General features: G+C 40.5%; 1 protein-coding gene across 1 annotated transcript in view; it reads left to right on the top strand.

Annotated features, from left to right (window-relative positions):
• LAMB4 (laminin subunit beta 4) overlaps positions 1-24309 on the top strand; it is a 118119-nt gene that overhangs the window by 53993 nt on the left and 39817 nt on the right. The window contains 6 exon segments of the mRNA XM_055589640.1: positions 10493-10670; positions 11726-11799; positions 15955-16001; positions 17112-17269; positions 19918-20142; positions 21003-21223. Coding sequence (XP_055445615.1) covers positions 10493-10670; positions 11726-11799; positions 15955-16001; positions 17112-17269; positions 19918-20142; positions 21003-21223 — 903 coding nt within the window.

Below are 24309 nucleotides of genomic sequence, written 5' to 3'. Positions count from 1 at the left end.
AAGCCTTGTGGGTGCTTCCTTCTGAACTGAGTTCCATTCTAATTGTACATGTATGGTTGTACTTTGCAGTGTTTCATGAGAAATAGAAATCTATTTGTTTCATTATGAAAATCATCTCCTGTTTATGAAGATCATCGCATAACAATGGCAAATCTTCCAGAACAGCACTTGTCAGCCCCAGTTTGAAGTGTTTTCAATATTCTGTTGTTGAGACTTCATGACAACTCTGTGAGGGAAGTCTGTGTTTATTCCCATTTTACAGACAGAACTGAAGCAAAGGGTCACAGAGCTAGTGAGTGAGGAATGAGAATTCAGAGCCAGAAGGCCTGATTCCAGCATCTCTGCCTGGAGCCACAACTGTGTACTTGCATTATAGAAAGTTTGGGGAGACAGTCCACCAATAATTAGTTACTTATTGTCATCTTGTAACTTCCCATTTTCTACCTATTATGCTTTTCTATCATTGTAATCAGAGTGCTCAGACAAGATTTTTTTTCATGGGTTTTTTTTGGCACTTTATATTATATCATAAGCATTTTCTTCTGGTACTTTTGTAAGCTTACCATTTTTAGGAACCATGCATAGTGTTTCCTTGAGTAACTTCTTTCATTTTTTTCTCCTCCAAATTTGGGCCACAGGTATTCATTCCAAACCTTTCATTCAGTCCACAACTTTAGGCTCAGCCTGTCACTGGGCAGAGTTTAGACACTGAATAAATTTACTTAATCTACTTACCTATTCCTTTACTTGTGGTCATTTAAGTCGCTTCTATTTTTTATAACTCTGCATAGTTGGTATATTTTTTTAATATTTTAAAATGCAGTCCTACTTTACCAAAATTTCATGGCTCTTGAAATCTGTCAAATTAATTTTCTGGTAGGTATTCATCAATTAATTTTCAGGATCATCAGTAATGCATAAAAGTGCCAGTTTCATCCCACCATTAGCAGAATTGTACAGAATTGTGTGAGATTTTTAAAAATTTTGTCGATAAAAATCAAATTGCTTGTTAAATTTTATTTTTAAATATCTGCGAGAATCTCCTAATATCGTAATTTAATTGGCATACTACAACCCTACCAAATTTTATTGGAACACAGACATGCCTGTTTGTTTACATATTATCTATGCTGCTTTCAAGCTCCAAAGGCACCACTGAGTATTTGCAGCAGAGACCTTATGATCATAAAGCCAAAATATTAACTATCTGGCCTTCCTGAGTTTTTAAAGAATTTTTTTAATTGGCAGAAAATTGTTTTACAATGTTTTATTGGTTTCTGCTATGCAACAACTTGAATCAGTCATTCATATATATACACATACATATATACATATATGAATATGAATATATATCCCCTCCCTCTTGAGCCTTCCTTCTGTCCTCCACTATTGATCTTTTATAGGAAGTTTGTCAACCCCTGATTTAATTAGCTATATATAAGTATATACATATGTATATCTCTCTCTCCATATTTTGTGTATTGTGTCTTCAAACTTCAGTTTATAACTATTGAACATTTTTAATTTATAAGCTAGAGCTTCTTAATTTCATTATCTGTTATAGAATTTAGTATGGGGCAGGTATACTTGGCCCATACTTGGACTTACTTGGATTTTTATCCAGTAAGTTCAGCTATTATAACATTTTAAAAAGGCCATTATTCAAGATTACTTTATCAAAGATGGGATTGCAAGTTTTAGGAAAGAAAGGAAGGAAGGAAAGAGGGAGAGATGGAGGGAGGAAAGGTACAGGGCACCCAGTTAAATTTGAATATGATGTAAATATGTGCCAAATATTGCTCTCAAATATTACTTGAGACATACTGAAAAGTTATTCATTGTTTCTCTGAAATTCAGTATAATTGAAATGGAAAGTAGAAACCAACTCCTGAATGGAAAATGTGAACTGTCATGATTTCCCTAACCCATATAATTCATATTCTGACGAGGAACTTTAAATAGAACTGGACTCATGAACCAACATGTGAGTTACAAAGAAAATCAAATCAAATCCAACACGTTTAATTAAGGGGGAAAAAAACCTGACAGGTGGGAACCCAGGCAGAGAAAAGAAAGGAAAAGGAAGAAAATAAGGATTCCTAGTAACAAAGGGATGTTATTATTGTAATCGTAACAGTCGTGAAACTTATATTTATGAGAGCCAAGTTACTTCTCATTTTAAATCCATGTCCTAAATATTTCTAAAGTTTATAAATTCCAAAGTAATCACTGGATGCTGTGTTAAATGCATCCATCCAAATTGTCTATTCATCACCCATTCTCTGAGGGTAAAACCAGGCACTGTACTGATTCCTGAGGGGAAAAAAATCTGGTTCTTGCCCTCAACACATCCTCAGCCTGATATAGAAGACAGCTGTGTAAACAAAACCACTGCAATGATGTTTGATAGATGTAGAATATACATGGACAATTTGAAATTAACTAAAAATATGTCCATTTGGTCAATTATCAAGTGACCATTCTCTTACATATAGCCATGAAAAATCCTAAAACCAAAATAAAAAATAAGAGAGCCACCAGATCTTGGCAAACTGTCCGAAACCCCAGAAGAGGCCTTTAGTCATCATTTTACGGTGAGATTCCTTATAAGCAGAGATTCGGGTGCTCCTGATTTGAGGTGCTCATTGGGAAAGAGGAGTGAGGAGACAGCAGAAGGAACTCAGCCAGGACGGCTCGGGGAGCTCTGGGGCGTGAACTGCCCCATGGGTTGGTTCCACATGGAGGTGAAGGGGTAGTATTGGTGTGCCCGTGTCATCGTCGGCTACAGGCTCCCCACCCCACCCCCAGCCCCCCAGGGAGCACACTCACTCCTGGACACAGTGACTGAGTCCAGTTCTCTGGAGAAGGGAGCAGCTGTGAGCTTTCAGCATCCAGTGCCACAGCGGCTGGTGGGTGGGGAGATCTGAGCAGGGCACCTGCAATGTCCCCGAGAGTCCCTGGCCCAGGACGACAGTAGGAGAAAATCCTTGCACATTATGATTACAGACTAAAGCAATTCTGCTGTTCTGGGAAATACTCAATTGCTTGGAACTTGACCCTCTCTAAGTTCATTCTCCTCTGTAGCCTGATTAACTGAGATGCATTACCAAGAAAACCAGAGGAAAGCTGTGTTCAACCCTTCTGCACAAATATCTTTTGTTTATGAGTCAGTTCATTTTTTTTTCGATAGCCCTAATTACATGATAGGTGCATCCATAAAAATGTGCTGAGACTCAAACGTAGAAAACGCATTCTAGAATATAAAACTGACATTCTTCTTTTAAACCATGGGATGGACTGTAGTTGATAATATAAAATCCTTAGAAGTTTCTAGGGGAAGTGAGTCAGCATTAGAAACCTCTGTAGCTAACAGGAACTCTTGTCATCTGTTCCATCGGCTTGGTGCCAAGAATGGCCAACTCTTAAACCAAGTCTGACCAAGAACTGTAAACAGTAGTCCTGGATTGGCTGCCCTCACTCCTAAGCCTAATGCATCTGGCTTCCTTCTGAGTGTCACCCTGCTTGGTTTGTGTTTGCAGAATGCAGAGTCATTCTAGTATCAACTTAAAGATACAATAATACTAAGAATGCATGTATACTTCTTTACTGCAGAATTTTTAATAAGTATTTACTGAAAATTAGCCACTGGGATAGGCATAGGTGTAAATAAGACTGGAACCTTCCCTGCCCTCACCGGGGCTGACGCTCTAAGGAGGAGATGTAGACAGTTATACAGGAAGTGACAGCGCAGTCATGACAGATACTGGGAGTTGTGACAGGTCATTTGGTTTGGCTCAGGCCGTGGCTCTAAATGTCATCTGACACAACCTTCCCTTCTTATTACAAATATTTTGTATCACTCTTTCCTATCCTGCAGAGAAATTCACAGGAATTATAGCCTACCTGAACACACAACTTCTAAATACTATCAGTGTTATGTGCAAACATAAAGGAGAAATAAAAGGGAAGTAATTTATGGAGATATAGTATGCACTTCAATATGTACATGCATGGACATGAACACACTGGGAGACAGTGAAGTGTGGAGATGCTCATACATGTAGAATCACTACATATGAGACAGCCATGCAAGCAGGAGTGCTGTAAACAAGTTTAACATGTTTTAAAATCACAGGGTAAAGCTTTCAACTGATAACTATAAACAGAATCCTCCTTCATGGATCTTAAAGCTATCAGAGACATGAGCTGATTTTCCTTTTTGTGAGAATGTCTAGCATTTCTGATCTCCACCCAGTAAATGCCAGTCACACACCTCACCCAATTACTTTGACAGCCAAAATTACCCATTGGAATTTCTAAAATGCCCCATGTGGGGTGGGTACCTCCCACATAGAGAACCAGTGAGCTGAGAGGTCAAGGAGCAGCAGAATGAAAAGAAATGTGACTTAGATATCCTGAGGCGATGGGAAGTCACTGAAACTTTGAAGAAGGAATGTTATCTGAATAGACTGCCTTTTAAAAGTTTGCTGTGGCAATAGGGTAGAAAATTTATGACGGAGGGGAGACAAAAGTGGAAGATGGGACATCTTTGGGGCTGTCCCCATGGTCATCTGGGTGGCCTAGATTAGGGAAGTGATGGGAAATGAAGAGCAATAAACACATTCTAGACATATCAGTTGGTCAGATTGACCAGGCTCGTGAAGAACTTGATGTTGGAGGTGGGATCAAGTGGGATGGATTGGGCGTGTTGATGATGAAGAGGCAGGTATCGAAGACGGCCTTCACTTTCCTACACCAAGCAGCTTGGCAGATTGTGGCACTATTTCCTGGCAATAGGCACTGAAAGGAAAGCAGGTTGTGGGTGTGTTTGATTGGCAGTACCTGTGGGACAGCCGATAGGCTCGTCTGTGCAGAGCTGGGACCCAGGACTGAGATACGGCAGCAGACATAAATGCAGATGAAAACCAAAGACACAGCTTCATTACAATCACTTAAGAAATGGATGTGGGGTAAGAAGAGAGCCCGTGAGAGAACCCCAAGGAGCCCCAACATTTAGGGGAGAGCTGTTGCGTTGGCGTGAAGGGTAAATGGGAGAGGTGGTAGTGAAGATGGCAAGGAAACAACTGTTAAAGAAATGTGACTGCTGAGGAATCAAGAGACAAGGCAGCAGCAGGAGACGTATTTGAGATCAAGGAGGTGACTTTACAGACGGGAGAGATTTAAGCACATACAGATGTCAACTGAAAGGAAAAGACTGAAGAAGGAGGGCATTGTTCTTCAGTCACTAAGTCGTGTCCAACTCTCTGAGACCCCATGGACTGGAGCACACCAGGCTTCCCCGTCCATATTCCACAGGAAAGTCCCCTAGGGCACAGGGCGTAGCTGCCAGGACATCTCTTCCCCTGGGACACCTCTCCTTCACCAGCTCACAGAGGTGAGGACGGCTGTCAGTCCTTGTGAGACAGGAGCTTGGGCAACAGGAAGTAGGAGACTCCAGTCCCTTTGCTGTTACCTGTTTTCTGTATGGAATTTGAGGAGTGAGAGGCAGTGACATGCTGGGAGGATGAGGTTAGAAATTTGAGGAGTAGAAATAGTCTGGATTACTGAAACCGTCATCCAAGTTTGAGATTGCACCCCGCGGTGTGGGTGTGTCAGAGGACAGGAAGGAAAAGACTGAAGAGGGTTGAAGTAAAACCCATGGAAACTAACGTCAGTGTAGACAAAGCAAAAAGATCAGGGGAGATATATCTGAGCCATCAGGTTCACCTCCCAACTTGACCTGTTGAATTCAAACTTATTTTCAGTGCTGTTTTTTCCACCAGTTGTTCAAAATGACAAACTTGGTGATCAGTTTGCTATACCATTCTTCACTATTTCAACCAAGTCATAAGGAAACATTTTGAACAGTATTAGGTTATAATTTAGATAAAATCTCAAGAAACCTAAAGAGATAGTTATTCTTCATGTAACTATTAAACTATAGATCATTCCTCCTTGAGAATAAGCTTGAAATGATGTCCTTGTCCCCATAATAGCTGTGTGGTTTTAGCCAGCAATTCCCAAAATGCATCTGTGAAGCACTAGCATACAGGATGTTAATAAATATGATTTAGATATAGGACCAAGTGATAAAATAAGTGTGGAAACACTGAGTTTTGAAAGTATTTTTCTATCAGATCAGAATTTTTCTATCAGATCAGATCAGATCAGTCGCTCAGTCGTGTCCAACTCTTTGCGACTCCATGAATCGCAGCACGCCAGGCCTCCCTGTCCATCACCAACTCCCGGAGTTCACTCAGACTCATGTCCATCAAGTCAGTGATGCCATCCAGCCATCTCATCCTCTGTCGTCCCCTTCTCCTCCTGCCCCAATCCCTCCCAGCATCAGAGTCTTTTCCAATGAGTCAACTCTTTGCATGAGGTGGCCAAAGTACTGGAGTTTCAGCTTCAGCATCATTCCTTCCAAAGAAATCCCAGGGCTGATCTCCTTCAGAATGGACTGGTTGGATCTCCTTGCAGTCCAAGGGACTCTCAAGAGTCCTCTCCAACACCACAGTTCAAAAGCATCAATTCTTCAGCGCTAGGCCTCTTCACAGTCCAACTCTCACATCAATACATGACCACAGGAAAAACCATAGCCTTGACTAGACGAACCTTTGTTGGCAAAGTAATGTCTCTGCTTTTGAATATATTGTCTAGGCTGGTCATAACTTTCCTTCCAAGGAGTAAGCATCTTTTAATTTCATGGCTGCAGTCACCATCTGCAGTGATTTTGGAGCCCAGAAAAATAAAGTCTGACACTGTTTCCACTGTTTCCCCATCTATTTCCCAGGAAGTGGTGGGACTGGATGCCATGATCTTCATTTTCTGAATGTTGAGCTTTAAGCCAACTTTTTCACTCTCCACTTTCACTTTCATCAAGAGGCTTTTGAGTTCCTCTTCACTTTCTGCCATAAGGGTGCTGTCATCTGCAGATCTGAGGTTATTGATATTTCTCCCGGCAATCTTGATTCCAGCTTGTGTTTCTTCCAGTCCAGCGTTTCTCATGATGTACTCTGCATATAAGTTAAATAAGCAGGGTGACAATATACAGCCTTGATGAACTCCTTTTCCTATTTGGAACCAGTCTGTTGTTCCATGTCCAGTTCTAACTGTTGCTTCCTGACCTGCATACAAATTTCTCAAGAGGCAGGTCAGGTGGTCTGGTATTCCCATCTCTTGAAGAATTGTCCACAGTTTATTGTGATCCGCACAGTCAAAGGCTTTGGCACAGTCAATAAATGAGAAATAGGTGTTTTTCTGGAACTCTCTTGCTTTTTCCATGATCCAGCGGATGTTGGCAATTTGATCTTTGGTTCCTCTGCCTTTTCTAAAACCAGCTTGAACATCAGGAAGTTCACGGTTCACATATTGCTGAAGCCTGGCTTGGAGAATTTTGAGCATTACTTTACTAGCGTGTGAGATGAGTGCAATTGTGCGGTAGTTTGAGCATTCTTTGCCATTGCCTTTCTTTGGGATTGGAATGAAAACTGACCTTTTCCAGTCCTGTGGCCACTGCTGAGTTTTCCAAATTTCCTGGCATATTGAATGCAGCACTTTCACAGCATCATCTTTCAGGATTTGGAATAGCTCAACTGGAATTCCATCACCTCCACTAGCTTTGTTCGTAGTGATGCTTTCTAAGGCCCACTTGACTTCACATTCCAGGATGTCTGGCTCTAGGTCAGTGATCACACCATTGTGATTATCTGGGTCATGAAGATCTTTTTTGTACAGTTCTTCTGTGTATTCTTGCCATCTCTTCTTAATATCTTCTGCTTCTGTTAGGTCCATACCATTTCTGTCCTTTATCAAGCCCATCTTTGCATGAAATGTTCCTTTGGTATCTCTGATTTTCTTGAAGAGATCCCTAGTCTTTGCCATTCTGTTGTTTTCCTTTATTTCTTTGCATTGATCGCTGAAGATCTTATCTCTTCTTGCTATTCTTTGGAACTCTGCATTCAGATGCTTATATCTTTTCTCCTTTGCTTTTCCCTTCTCTTCTTTTCACAGCTATTTGTAAGGCCTCCCCAGACAGCCATTTTGTTTTTTTGCATTTCTTTTCTATGGGAATGGTCTTGATCCCTGTCTCCTGTACAATGTCACAAACCTCAGTCCATAGTTCATCAGGCACTCTATCTATCAGATCTAGGCCCTTAAATCTATTTCTCACTTCCACTGTATAATCATAAGGGATTTGATTTAGGTCATACCTGAATGGTCTAGTGGTTTTCCCTACTTTCTTCAATTTGAGTCTGAATTTGGCAATAAGGAGTTCATGGTCTGAGCCACAGTCAGCTCCTGGTCTTGTTTTTGCTGACTATATAGAGCTTCTCCATCTTTGGCTGCAAAGAATATAATCAATCTGATTTCAGTGTTGACCATCTGGTGATGCCCATGAATAGTCTTCTCTTGTGTTGTTGGAAGAGGGTGTTTGTTATGACCAGTGCATTTTCTTGGCAAAACTCTGTTAGTCTTTGCCCTGCTTCATTCTGTACTCCAAGGCCAAATTTGCCTGTTACTCCAGGTGTTTCTTGACTTCCTACTTTTGCATTCCAGTCCCCTATAATGAAAAGGACATCTTTTTTGGGTGTTAGTTCTAAAAGGTCTTGTAGGTCTTCATAGAACCGTTCAACTTCAGCTTCTTCAGCGTTACTGGTCGGGGCATAGACTTGGATTACTGTGATATTGAATGGTTTGCCTTGGAAACGAACAGAGATCATTCTGTCATTTTTGAGATTGCATCCAAGTACTGCATTTCGGACTCTTTTGTTGACCATGATGGCCACTCCATTCTTCTGAGGGATTCCTGCTCACAGTAGTAAATATAATGGTCATCTGAGTTAAATTCACCCATTCCAGTCCATTTCAGTTCGCTGATTCCTAGAATATCAACATTCACTCTTGCCATCTCTTGTTTGACCACTTCCAATTTGCCTTGATTCATGGACCTGACATTCCAGGTTCCTATGCAATATTGCTCTTTACAGCATCGGACCTTGCTTCTATCACCAGTCACATCCACAGCTGGATATTGTTTTTGCTTTGGCTCCATCCCTTCATTCTTTCTGGAGTTATTTCTCCACTGATCTCCAGTAGCATATTGGGCACCTACTGACCTGCGGAGTTTCTCTTTCAGTATCCTATCATTTTGTCTTTTCATACTGTTCATGGGATTCTCAAGGCAAGAATACTGAAGTGGTTTGCCATTCCCTTCTCCAGTGGACCACATTCTGTCAAATAAAACAGAAAACAAGCTTATAGTTATCAAAGGGGAAAAGGATGGGGTGGGATGAATTAGAAGATTGGGATTAACGGATACAAACTACATGAAATAGATAAACAAGGACCTGCTGTATAGCACAGGGAACTAAAGTCAATATTTTGTAATAACCTATAAGGGAAATAAATCTGAAAAAGAATACATATGTATGTATATATATTCTTGTGTATGTGTGCATGCACTCAGTCATATCTGACTCTCTATGACCCCATGAACTGTTGCCTGCCAGGCTCCTCTGCCCATTGGATCTTCCAGGCAAGAATACTGGAGTGGGTTGCTATTTCCTACTCCAATATATATTCTTTTATATATATACAACTGAACTACTGTACTGTACACCTGAAACTAACAGAGCATTATAAATCAACTATAAATCAGTAAAAAGAAAGGTAACTTTCTTGCAGCACTTCTCAGAGGTTTAAGATGTTAATCTGCACTGCAAGTCACCCAAGAGGCAGATTGTTTGATGTAGAATAGCACTGTTCATGTGTAACTGAAAAAGACAAAACTTTCTCTTTTTTAATGTGTTTATTTTTAATTGAAGGATAATTGCTTTAGAGTATTGTGTTAGTTTCTGCCAAACATCATCAACATGAATCAGCCATAGAAAAAGACAAAACTTTCTAGAGGAGAGTTTTGTGAAATTAGAGTTCCAGAGTAATACTACAGAGTGCACCATCTAAGTCATAATTTTTTTAATTATTTATTTTGCGGCATGTGGGCTCAGTACTCGCAGTTCTTGATCTCCAGAGTGCAGGCTCAGTAGTGGTGGTACACTGGCTTAGTTGCTCTGTGACATGTGGGATTTTCCTGGAACGAGGATCAAACCTGTGTCCCCTGCACTGGCAGGTGGATTCTTATCCGCTCTACCACCAGGAAAATCCCTAAACTGAACTTGTCATTACATCACAAGTAGTCTAGTTAGCAATCTTTCAAATCTAAGACAAATTGATTAGCAAGTAAAAAATATAATAATAAAAAGATAAAGGTTTATTTTCTTTGCCATAAGTCAACAAATGTAAATATTTAGTTGAAGATTTCTTAAATAAATTGAAAATCTTAAAATCTTCAGTTGCATGCAATTAAAAGGATGAAATTGAGTCTCTCTTCAAGCATGACTCTCATAGATCTAATTATTTTAATAACTGGAATCTTGAACAGGATCCTACTATGAACAGAAATCTTTTTTTTTTTTCGTTATTTTAAAAGCTTGGTCTTATTCCGCAAATCAACTCACTGAAGAATTTCTGCAGCAAGCAGGATTTAGATGAATATCAGCTGCACAACTGTGTTGAAATTGCCTCAGCATCGGGACCTCAGGTGCTCCCTGGAGCATGTGAAAGACTTATAGCCAGTTTGTCTGCCAGGCTGCACAACTGGGCCGTGGGTGAGTATCTGTTCAATGGGCTCTGCTGAAGCGCTGTTGTCTATACAAGGAAACATGAGTGAAATGGTTTAATATGTTTTAGCTCAACAGCCAATGTAAATACCAATTGCTCAGTGATTAGATATACAGTGCATTCTCTCCACGTGTTGAAATCATAACTTACAGTACAGAAAAAGTACATAAAAGAAGGGCCTGGCAGTCACTTGGGGCATGCCAGATTTCTGGAACAACAGTCCTAAAATATTTCTTTGGAATCCTGGAATGTTAGGGCTAGAATGAACTATAAACAACCTCTTTCATCCCTCAACCTTCATTTAATAAATGAGACTGAGTCCAAAACATGAGGTGGCTTGCCCATTTCACCAAGCTGTAGAACAGGGTTTCAGCACTTTTGAAATCTAGGTCTGGGTACTACTTTGCTGGGAAGGGGGCTCTATCCTGTGCATTGTAAGATGTTTAACAGCTACCCTACCCCCTGCCCACCTGATATCAGCAGCACCCTCCCCCTAGGTGTGACATCCACAAATGTCTCCAGACTTTATCATATGTCCCCTGGGGAGCAAGATCTCCCCTCTAGCTAGGAATCAGTGCTATAGAGTGATAGCCACAATGAGAGTCTGGGCTTCCTCAGTTCCAGTCAGATGCTTCTTCCATGCAGGACTCTGGCTTCAGGATGCCCACAATTTCATGAAAGATGGAATAAGGGAAATGAAAGGCATAATCCAGCATCAACATGGATCATCAGGAATTGAAGAAATAATAGCATCAATAAGAATTACATTGGGACAACTAATGATTGAAGTGATCTATTTCAAGCCTTTCAGTAACTTGTTAAGTAATGTTTACTGCTAAGTGATGTGTATCAAGTAGTGTTTATTGAGCACTTACTTTGTGCCAAACACTATGCTAAGTACTTCACAGGCATGATTGTCTTTAATCTTTATAATCCAAGGAGGTAGAGGTATCCAATGAGACAGATCAAAACTAGAGCTACTAATGGGCTGAGGTGCTTTGCGGTCACTTCCTTTCCCTCTAACTTCCTTTGTTCCCTGCAGCTTGCAGGTGTCATCCACAGGGCTCGAAGGGACCCAGCGGCAGCCGACTGGGGGGCCAGTGCCGGTGTAAGCCGGTGTGACTGGCCGCTGCTGTGACACGTGCTCAACGGGAAGCTATGGTTTGGGGCAACATGGCTGTCACCGTACGTAGCAAAACCCAGACGGGGAAAACACATGTGTTCTCAACCTTGGCGTTTTAAAGGCAGGAAAATCAATGTGGGGAGTTTAAAAGGGGTGGAATTGGGAATTTGACTATATTGTTCAGACTATCAATGTAGGTAAAACACTGAAAATTTTTCTGCCATACTTTATTCTTTCATGCAGCGGGCACTGACTGTGTGCAGAGCTCCGTAGTAGCCCAGGAAGGATGTGAGAACCCCATGGAGTTGTCTGTGTAACCCCAGCTTTATTACCTGGTTCATAAACCCAGTGGTTGGAAAGGCTAAAACATAAGATTGGGAAGTTGAAAAGTGGGATGACCCTGTCGCCAAAATTTTACCCTTTCTGCTGCTGGGGTTACAACTAACCTTGGAACTCATTTCATAAGCCACCCATTAATAAAGGCTTAGGTGAGGCTTCATCTAGCATTGCTAATTCTTTACCAAGACTGTCATGTTCAGGGTAAATAGTTCTCTGTTCACAGTGTAAACCATTAGTGAAAACACTGCTCCCCACTGAGAAATCTTCCTTAGGAACCATGAAAACACCCAGGTAGGTTAATTCTCCTTCCAAATCAGGGAACATGTCTTTTCAGTTATGATTCAGAGAGATGGTGCACCTTCCTGGTCATCACCTGGGCATGGTTGTCTACCCAGCAAACAGTGCTTTGGTCCATCGTTTCTTTTCCTCTTCCTTAAAAAAATTATGAAATGCCGACACACAAAGGAAAAAACATTTCTTCCACGTACCACCCTGTCAAACAAACAAGCATCACATTTTTGTATAGGGAAGATTGGCTCAAAGAATTCTGCAATTTACCAGAAAAAAATTGAATCTCTATTATCTCACATAGGGAAAAGAAAAATCTAGCCATTTAAGTATGGTTCTTCTTATTTTTATAATCGGAAAGTTTGAATCCTAAGTTTCATGGACATTTGAATCATTAAAAACATTACTTATTCAGATGCTCTGTATAAACAGCACTTATGACACTTGATTGAAATGGACAGAGGATAGAATGTCTGAATAGACATTTTTCCGAAGAAGATACACATATGGCCAATAGCTACATGAAAAGATGCTAAGGATTGCTAGCCATCAGAGAAATGCAAATCAAAACCACAATGAGATACCACCTCACGTCTATTAGAAATTCTATTACCAAAAAAGACAAGAAATAATGAGTGTTGGCAAGGATGTGGAGAAAAGGGAACCCTGTACACTAGGAATGTAAATTGGTGCAGCTACTATGAAAAACAGTACGGTGACTCCTCAAAAACTTAAAAAGAGCTACCATATGATCCAGCAGTTCTACTTCTGGGTATTTATGCAAAGAAAATGAAAATACTAACTTGGAAAGATACTTGCACCCTCTTGTCCACTGCAGCATTATTTACAGTAGCCAAGGTATGGAAACAACCTAAGTTTCCACCAACAGATGAATAGATGAAATGTGATGTATATATAGATATGTATTTCCATGATATAATATATGATATATAAATCTGAAAAGATGATGCTGTGAAAGTGCTGCACTCAATATGCCAGCAAGTTTGGAAAACTCAGCAGTGGTCACAGGACTGGAAAAGGTCAGTTTTCATTCCAATCCCAAAGAAAAGTAATGCCAAAGAATGCTCAAACTACCACACAATTGCACTCATCTCACATGTTAGTAAAGTAATGCTCAAAATTCTCCAAGCCAGGCTTCAACAATATGTGAACTGTGAACTTCCAGATATTGAAGCTGGATTTAGAAAAAGCAGAGGAACCAGAAATCAAATTGCCAATATCTGCTGGATCATCAAAAAAGCAAGAGAGTTCCAGAAAAACATCTACTTCTGCTTTATTGACTATGCCAAAGCCTTTGACTGTGTGGATCACAACAAACTGGAAAATTCTGAAAGAGGTGGGAATACCAGACCACCTGACCTGCCTCTTGAGAAACCTGTATGTAGGTCAGGAAGCAACAGTTAGAACTAGACATGGAAAAACAGACTGATTCCAAATAGGGAAAGGAGTACATCAAGGCTGTATATTGTCACCCTGTTTATTTAACTTATATGCAGAGTACATCATGAGAAATGCTGGGCTGCATAAAGCACAATCTGGAATCAAGATTTCCAGGAGAAATATCAATAACCTCAGATATGCAGATGACACCATGCTTATGGCAAAAAGGAAGAAGAACTAAAGAGCCTCTTGATGAAAGTGAAAGTGGAGAGTGAAAAAGTTGGCTTAAAGCTCAACATTCAGAAAACGAAGATCATGGCATCTGGTCCCATTACTTCATAACAAATAGATGGGGAAACAGTGGAAACAGTGACAGACTTTAATTTTTTGGGCTCCAAAATCACTGCAGATGGTGACTGCAGCCATGAAATTAAAAGACGCTTGCTCCTTGGAAGAAAAGCTATGACCAACCCAGACAGCATATTAAAAAGCAGAGGCATGACTTTACCAACAAAGGTCTGTTTAGTCAAAGCTATGTTTTTGCTAGTAGTCATGTATGGATATGAGAATTGGACTATTAAGAAAGCTGAGTGCCAAAGATCTGATGCTTTTGAACTGTGGTATTAGAGAAGACTTTTGAGAGTCCCTTGGACTGCAAGGAGATCCAACCAGTCCATCCTAAAGGAAATCAGTCCTGAAAATATTAATTGGAAGGTCTGATGCTGAAGTTGAAAATCCAATACTTTGGTGACCCTATATGAAGAACTGACTCATTTGAAAAGATTCTGATGCTGGGGAAGATTGAAGGTAGGAGGAGAAGGGGACTACAGAGGATGAGATGGTTGGATGGCATCACTGACTCAATGGACATGAGTTTGAGTAAACTCTGGGAGCTGGTGATGGACAGGGAGGCCTAGTTGCTACAATCCATGGGGTTGCAAAGAGTCAGACACAACTGAGCAACTGAACTGACCTGAACTGATACATATATCTATAATATAATAATGGAATATTATTCAGTCATTTAAAAAGGAAATCTTGACATCTGCAGCAACTCGAATGGACCTAGAGGGTTCATGCTGAGTGAAATAAGTCAGATAGAAGACAACAAATTCTGTGTGATCGCATTTTCTCTATTTTTATTATTTTATTTTATATGAGAGGATAGTTGATTAACAATATTGTGTTAGGTTTAGGTGTACAACAAATTGATTCAGTTATGTATGTACATGTATCATAGTAGTATGTACTTGTCAATTCCAAACTCCCAGTCTATCTCTCCTGTCTACCCTTTACCCTTGGTAACCATAAGTTCACTCTCTAAGAGTATGATCTCATTTATGTGTGAATGTAAATCAAACAAACAAAAATCAAGTTCATGGATATAGAGCACCAATAGATTAGTGGTTGCCAGAGGTGAGGTGGGCAAAATGAGTGAACAAAGTCAAAAGGTACAAACTTCCAGCTATATAATAAGTAAGTCATGGGAATGTAATGTACTGCATGGTGACTTTAGTTAATAATACTGTATTATATGTTTGAAAGTTATAAGAGAACAAATCCTAAAAGATCTCATCACAAGACAAATATTGTAACTGTGTGTCGTGACAGATTAATTAGACAACGATGGTGATCATTTTTCAATATATACAAATATGAAATCATTATGTAGTACACTTGAAACTAATATGATGTCATATGTCATTCCACAGTTAAAAAAAATACACTGCAGTTGTCCACAATATACTGTTGATCAAATGAAATCAGTGAATTCTTATTAACAAATCATATATAACTGGGTGTAGGAGACACAGACTGATCCCTGTGGGAAGATACCCTGAAGTAGGAAATGGCAACCCACTCCAGTGTTCTTCCTGGAAAATTCCATGGACAGAGAAGCCTGGTGGACTACAGTCCATGGGGTTGCACAGAGTCAGATATAACTTGCCAACTGAGCACGTATATGCAAGGCTCTATTCTAAGCACTGTATGGACTCAAATTTATTTACCTTGATTGGGTTGATGCAGTAAATTAGAGATTATGATATCAGAACTGAGACTCTCTCACCAACCCTCCACTAGCCCCTTGACCCTGACAGGTCTCTCTCTGTTTTGCTCAGCTTGTCACTGCCACCCTCAAGGCTCAAAGAGCACCATATGTGACCAAGTAACGGGACAGTGCCCCTGCCATGGAGAGGTGGCCGGCCGCCATTGTGACCAGTGCCTGGCAGGCTACTTCGGATTTCCCAACTGCCACCCCTGCCTTTGTAATGGGTTCGCTGAACTTTGTGATCCAGAAACTGGGTCATACTTCAACTGTGGCGGATTTACAACTGGGAGAAACTGTGAAAAGTATAGCATTCATATGCACTTTTTTTTTTCCTTTTGTTCTAATTTTACAACATTCTCTAAAGGACCACTGAGTAGAGAATCAATCGTATTGAAGTGTAGAGTGATGGCGACGGGCAGGGGAAGATAGAGCGTCATTTCATCATCCTTCAAAATCTTGTTATGAACTGGACTTTGATAAATCAGTAACATGCATTTGCCTGGCACCTTGCTTTTTATATCCCTAAAATATACATGTAAATTAGATGCTATGATACCCAGTTTAATGACTAAGCTGTGGGACTTTCAATATGAAGCAGAAAACCTTTCTACAGAGCAAATGACCATCTTCTAAAATGTTGAGTTTTAAGAGTTGCATTGTCCTCACTTCAGTTCAGTCACTCAATTGTGTCCAACTCTTTGCGACCCCATGGACTGCAGGGCGCCAGACCTCCCTGTCCATCACCAACTCCCAGAGTTTACCCAAACTCATGTCCATTGAGTTGGTGATGCCATCCAGCCATCTCATCCTCTGTCGTCCCCTTCTCCTTCTGCCCCTAATCCCTCCCAGCATCAGGGTCTTTTCTAATGAGTCAGTTATTCGCATCAGGCGGCCAAAGTATTGGAGTTTCAGCCTCAGCATCAGTCCTTCCAATGAACACCCAGGACTGGTCTCCTTTAGGATGGACTGATTGGATCTCCTTGCAGTCCAAGGGACTCTCAAGAGTCTTCTCTAACACCACAGTTCAAAAGCATCAATTCTTCAGTGCTCAGCTTTCTTTATAGTTCAACTCTCACATCCATACATGACTGCTGGAAAAACCATAGCCTTGACTAGATGGACCTTTGTTGGCAAAGTAATGTTACTGTCCTAAAGCATAGCAAATCCACATTGGCTAATGTGAGCTTTTCCTGGGAACATCTTAGTAAAAAGAATTTGCCTTGACAGATGCATCGATGGTTACTATGGAAATCCTTCTTCAGGACAGTCCTGCCGTCCTTGCCTGTGTCCAGATATTCCCTCCGGCAATCGGTATTTTGCCCATTCCTGTTATCAGAATCTTTGGAACTCAGATGTAATCTGCAATTGTCTTCAAGGTTATGCAGGTATGCAGTATACTTCATGATGTTGTTTTTCCTTCTCATCCTACATTGCTATCTAAAAAATGATCACATATTCATAATGTATCTGCCTTGGAAAAATTAGTGATACAGGATATAATAGGATAATGGAAAGAAGACACAATTTGGTAAATTGCTACTTTTCAGAACAAAGCATTTGAATGGTTCAAAAACCAGTGACAAAAACTCATATCACAGAGCTTATGTTTTTAAATGATGGTCTTGAAAATTGACCAAATGAGCTCAAATCAAAATAATTTATTTAAAATCATGATGTGTTAAGTAATATAAATATGTGTTAAGTTTTATATATTGATATATATATAAAACACAAAATTTTTTAATAAAAATCATTCAAATGCTTTATTTATATAATTTCAAGTAATCAATTTGATATTTCACAGATATAACTGATTTTTTTCAGATGTCTTAAAGCACCAATTTGGATAATGTACAGATACTGCAAAAATTAATTCAATATCTACGTCTGTCCCGGAGAAGGCAATGGCAACCCACTCCAGTACTATTGCCTGGAAAATCCCATGGACAGAGGAGCCTGGTAGGCTGCAGTCCATAGGGTCACTAAGAGTCGGACGCGACTGAGCGACTTCCCTTTCACTTTTCACTTTCATGCATTGGAGAAGGAAATGGCATCCCACTCCAGTGTTCTTGCCTGGAGAATCAGGGACGGGGGAGCCTGGTGGGCTGCCGTCTATGCGGTCGCATAGAGTCAGACACGAGTGAAGTGACTTAGCAGCTATGTCTGTCCCTCAATCAAAAATTTTATTTAAGGAGTTTAAGCACAAGTGCAAATATACAACACAAACAAGGAAAAAAATCATGACGTCTGTATGATTTAATGATACTAAAAATATGGCATTATTATTTTTTTTATTATAATTACCATCATGATAAATCACATGGCCATTGTTTATTTCTTATCTCTAAGGTTACATATGTCTCTAGTTAATCTTACAGCCTCTTCTCCATGTACACTCTGGCTTGGTTGGTCAGTTCTTAAGAGCTGAGACCATCGTTGAGGTATGAGACCACTTCTAAATGGAATAAACCAAAAAATGGAAGGTGGACCCAGGGTTTGGGCACCTAAACATTGGCAGTTGCCTTCGTGATTCAAAGAGTAGAGTGTAGGAGAGATGGGATGGTTTTCCACTATCTTTCATGGAAATACCCTCAAAGTGTCCTATCAGATCAGTCGCTCAGTCGTGTCCAACTCTTTGCAGCCCCATGAATCGCAGTACGCCAGGCCTCCCCGTCCATCACCAACTCCCGGAGTTCACTCAGACTCACGTCCATTGAGTCAGTGAGGCCATCCAGCTATCTCATCCTCTGTTGTCCCCTTCTCCTCTTGCCCCCAATCCCTCCCAGCATCCAAGTCTTTTCCAATGAGTCAACTCTTTGCATGAGGTGGCCAAAGTACTGGAGTTTCAGCTTCAGCATCATTCCTTCCAAAGAAATCCCAGGGCTTGATCTCCTTCAGAATGGACTGGTTGGATCTCCTTGCAGTCCAAGGGACTCTCAAGAGTCCTCTCCAACACCACAGCTCAAAAGCATCAATTCTTTGGCACTCAGCCTTCTTCACAGTCCAACTCTCACATCCATACATGACCACTGGAAAAACCATAGCCTTGACTAGATGAACTTTTGTTGGCAAAGTAATGTCTCTGCTTTTGAATATGCTATCTAGGTTGGTCATAACTTTCCTTCCAAGGAGTAAGTGTCTTTTAATTTCATGGCTGCAGTCACCATCTGCAGTGATTTTGGAGCCCAGAAAAATAAAGTCTGACACTGTTTCCACTGTTTCCCCATCTATTTCCCAGGAAGTGGTGGGACTGGATGCCATGATCTTCGTTTTCTGAATGTTGAGCTTTAAGCCAACTTTTTCACTCCCCACTTTCACTTTCATCAAGAGGCTTTTGAGTTCCTCTTCACTTTCTGCCATAAGGGTGGTGTCATCTGCATATCTGAGGTTATTGATATTTCTCCCAGCAATCTTGATTCCAGCTTGTGTTTCTTCCAGTCCAGCGTTTCTCATGATGTACTCTGCATATAAGTTAAATAAACAGGGTGACAATATACAGCCTTGACGTACTCCTTTCCCTATTTGGAACCAGTCTGTTGTTCCATGTCCAGTTCTAACTGTTGCTTAAAAAACCCTCAGAGGTTCGCATGTCAGGAAAACTACTCACCCCTCTGCACCTCCAGGCATGTTATCTCAGGCTGCTGCTGTTTCACCTCTAAGATTGGGTAAGGCTTGGAGTGCCGCATGGAGAACATGGGCTGAGATTAGTTTTGGATCCAGAGGCATATTTGAGTGGTTTTGGTTATTTGAGGACCCAGGAATCCTGAACTCACAACTCTGTGGTTTTTTAAGAAAGACTAAAGTCAGTTCTTCACCAAGAACTTTCTATATCCAAATAACCTTTTTATTCTCTGAATGAATAGTAAATGAAAATGGTTTTAATTTAGAACACTTTCTCTTATTCACCCCAAATGTGTGACCTTTCGTAATCCCCAGAGGAGTCCAATTATCCACATCACTCTCCACATACATGTGCGCACACACACACACTTCTTATCTCATTCTCTTCTCTTCTCTTCTCCCCTTCTTTCAGGTGTGCAATGTGGAGAATGCTCTGCTGGTTTCTATGGAAATCCAAGAATTTCTGGAGCACCCTGCCGGCCATGTGCCTGTAGCAACAACATTGATGTAACTGATCCAGGGTCCTGCAGCCCGGTCACAGGGGAGTGCCTTAAATGTCTGTACAACACTCAGGGCCCCAACTGCCAGCTCTGCAAACCAGGTTACTTTGGATCGGCCCTCAATCAGACCTGCACGAGTAAGTCTGCAAAGCTCTTGGCAGGAAACGTGGCAACTTGAACTGTGGTAGCCACTCCTGTACTCACTTCAGTTAGGTCCGTAGTGCCAGCACCCACAGAGACTGGGCTGATGTCCATTCAGCAGCAGAAATGGGTGCAGTGCACACGCAGCTCAGTGTCATTACACTAATAACTCATGGGTGTTGTAAGTGTGCCTTTTGTAACTGTACACTTCAGCACATGCCCTGCAGGATTTGAAGTCTTCTTTCTCAGAGTGTGTACCCCTGTGCCCTCTGCCAGAATCACCCAGGGATGGAGGTGGAGTATCATTATGCAGATTCCTGGACTGCCTCAGACCTCAGAGAATTGGATCTCTGTGGCGTGGAGCCCAGGAATCGGCATTGTAACCAGCTCATCAACCAGACTTTAATGTATAAAGAGGAGAATCACTGATGTAGAAGAGGTCAAGGGTTTAATTCCATGATAAAGAAAGACAAGGAATCTGCTATTCATTTTTAGGAAATATTTTAATTATTTCAGTTCACCCAAGTCAATTTAGTAAACCATTTGTTTTCAGATCATTGGCTTAAGTGGAACTTTGGTGACTGATGTGAGGAAACAGTGATACTTTCATTCATCCTAATTGTGAGCTCTTGGGACATAGTTGGCTGAAGCATAGGAAATCATAGTTGGGGGAGATCAAAAACAGTTGAATGAATTCAACCTACTTAGATTCTTTGATAAATTCTGTTCTTGTGAAATGCTTATTCCTCGGGCCTTTTAAAGAAATGATGCCTTCATTCTAAAAAGCTATCTGTATGGGTTGTTGACTGCCAGTGTTATCGTGGATTCACCCCCAATGATGGCTCTGTGCTTCTAGGGTGCTCTTGTCATCCCTCTGGAGTGAGTCCCACTGAGTGTCCCCCCGGTGGGGAAGCTTGCCTCTGTGATCCTGACACTGGCACGTGCCCATGTCTGCCCAGCGTCACAGGCCGGACCTGTGACCATTGTGCTGTTGGATACTGGAATCTGGTCCCTGGCAGAGGATGTCAGCCATGTGATTATGACCTCCGGACCTTGCTCAGCAGCCACTGTGACCAGGCAAGAAACTTTCAACTTCCTATGGTGTCAGAATGAGACACAGTGGGGAGACATGCTTTCTAAACATGTAAAGAATGTTTTCTTTATGTATTGCTGTTAATCAGTGTTTTTAGATAGGATTGGCCTTTTATGGGCATAGAGTCTACATTTATCAAGGAATGAAAAGCACCAAAGAAGAGAGAATAAGGGTCTGAAAGTTAAGCTCTGCCCCATTCAGCTTTCTCCAGTCCTCACTGGGACTGGGCAAGTCAAGATTCAAATCACAACCTTCTCTTTCACTGTTTTGTACATAGAAGCATAGGGAAGCCCCAAGAAATCCATCATTAATCAGAATTGACTACTAACCAGAATTAAAACTGAGTGCCTTCAGAATCCATAATTCCATCTTTAAAAATCAAGCTGTCATTCCCATGGTTCACCAGTTGCTTTACGTATGGTTAAAAAAGATGTCCTCTTATTTTATTTATCTTCAAGCTACCAGACCAGCAGCAATTGTTTCTAGAGAATGCAGTCCAGGAGCAAATCTTTATTGTTTCATGTACAATTAACTCTACACTTAACTGCACATATGGTTTTCAGTCAATGAAACAATGAGAATGAAAAATTTTTAAAGAATATTAACATTATTTAAGGAAAAAACAATCTCATGATAAGGTTTTTTGCTTAGTAAATATATTCTTTGAAACACTTTTCCCATTAATAGAGATGTGAAAAGAAGGGTAAAACAATGATGAGAAGTTTTTGAGTCGAATCCACAGTATAGGGATTAGGGCTTAATTAGAATCAAAATGCCCATTTCAGAAGCTGGAATCTTCCCAATTAATAAGTATGTCTCACCTCCAATTTCAACTCCACTGTTCAACTTATTAAAGGTCAAATTTTGTAGAAGTAAAGTTTTGAAGTAGTTCTTATATATAGAATGGGTTTCCCCTTCTCTTTTTCTTTATCTCTGAGCTTCCTTCCTCCAACCCATATCCACACAAATGCACACCATGGCCTTTTTTTCCTTAATAACTTTTTATATTAAGATAGACTTAGGTTTACAGAAAAGTTATGAAGATAGAGAAGATGTACCCCACACCAAGTTTTCTCTATTATTAAATTTACTATATGTTAGTATGGTGTATTTCTCATAATTAATGAATTAGTGTTGATACATTATCATTAATGTTCATAATTTATTCATATTTGATTAGTTTTTTATCTGATGCCCTTTTTCTGTTCCAAGACTTCAGAATACCACGTGACATTCAGTCACCGTATCTCCTTAGGTTGCTCTTGGTTGTGACAGTTTCTTAGACTTTCCTTATTTTTGATGCCATAACAGTTTTGAGTATTTTGTAAAATGTCCTTCAGGTCACATTTCTGTTTCTCTCGTGGTAAGACTTGGATTATGGATTTTGAGAAAAAGATGACCCATGGAGGTCAAGTGCTGTTCTCATCACATCACATCAAAGCTATACACTATTTACATAGCTTGTCACTGCTGCCCTGAACCTTGACCTCCTGGCTGAAGCAGTGTGTGTCAAGTTTCTCCTCTGGAAAGTGATCCTTTTGCTCTTTTCCATACTGTACTCCTTTGGAAGAAAGCACTAAGCACAGTACCACACTTAAGGAGTAGGGAGTTATGCTCTGTCCCCTTGAGGGCAGAGTATCTCCATAAATTATTCTATTCTTCTGCACTGGAGTTTTGTCTGTTATTTCTGATTTCATTTGTTTAATCATTTTTTATATCAGTGAACTCAACGATATTTGTACTATACTTTGAGTTATAAATCAACACTACTTAATTTTGTTCTTCAAGTTGTTCCAGCTTTGGTCATGGGACACTTTTTCAGTTGGTTTCTTTAGGCCTTTGACATACCTCAATATTGTTGGTGTGTTTTTGTTTTTTTTTAACTACCTCCCTACTTTTTGCACTGCAAGATGCTTTAAGCTCCTTTTATATATTTCCTGCCTCTGCCCTAGAATTAGCCATTTCTTTAAGGAGCACTGGTTCCTTCTATTGGAGAATGATGTTAGAAACCAAGATCTGGGCACTAGAGGACCATGACTATTTTATATGCTCCTCTCCACTCATCACACCTGCAGCTACCAACCACAGAACATGTTGAAAAAATTAGCAGATTTCTACACACTGTTTGGCTCCTTAATTCATGAGGAAGTCCTCATGCTCATGACATCACTGTCTGGTATGCTTCTTAGACTTTTTGGGAAGCATATTTGTAGGAGCACTTGGCAGTGACCACAGTTCAGCCATAGAGGCTAAGGGAAGCCTACAAAGCTGAAAATCAGATGGTGTTGGTTTAACCAAAGACCTGCTTATGACAAGGGTATTTGGGGTAATCTGGTCCACAGGGGATTCCTTGGGGAAGTTTGCTCTTTACAATCAGGAAACACTTTCATTGGAGTATAGAAGAGCCACACGATCATTGAGATTTCCAGCTGTTTAAACAACTACTGATAAATGTCTCTGTGTCGGCCCATAGGTGGTCCCTAGTGCATTCTTAGAGAAGCAAATATGCTATGCAATATTTTCATCAACAATTTTGATGGAGAAACATATGTATCAAATTTGCAGATACTACAAAATTGTAAGTTAATATGATCAAGACAGAACAAGAGACAAGATATTTTACAACTGTCTTATTGACTGGAAACAATATGACATGTCAGTGGAATAAAAATAAAGTTTTGCAATTGGGTTTTGTAAATTCATTGCACAAATGCAGAGAGGGAGTAATAACTTGGCACCAGTTTGTGTGAAAAACATCTGGGAGATTTTCATTGTGTGCTGCAAGTGAACCAGTGGTGCGGCTTGGCTGCCAAAGAGGGGATGTCCATTCAGGCAGGAGTGGGAGTGCCACGCCCAGCTCCAGGGCAGCCTCTCTTGTCCCACTTGTCCTCTGTACTGGTCAGATGACTCCCAGGAACATTGTTTTCATTTCTGAGTACCACATTTTAAGCACTGAATTGACAAACTAGTGTTTGTGGATAGTGGAGAAGCACCATGCTATTTTGTGATGAAGTCTTAGGGGTGATTGATTTAAAATAACGAAGCGTATACAAGTTGAGAACGGCCACCT

Source organism: Bubalus kerabau, chromosome 8 (genome assembly GCF_029407905.1).
Source record: "Bubalus kerabau isolate K-KA32 ecotype Philippines breed swamp buffalo chromosome 8, PCC_UOA_SB_1v2, whole genome shotgun sequence".
In the NCBI taxonomy this organism is placed as follows: domain Eukaryota; kingdom Metazoa; phylum Chordata; class Mammalia; order Artiodactyla; family Bovidae; genus Bubalus; species Bubalus kerabau.
This window is presented reverse-complemented; position numbering and strand designations above follow the sequence as displayed.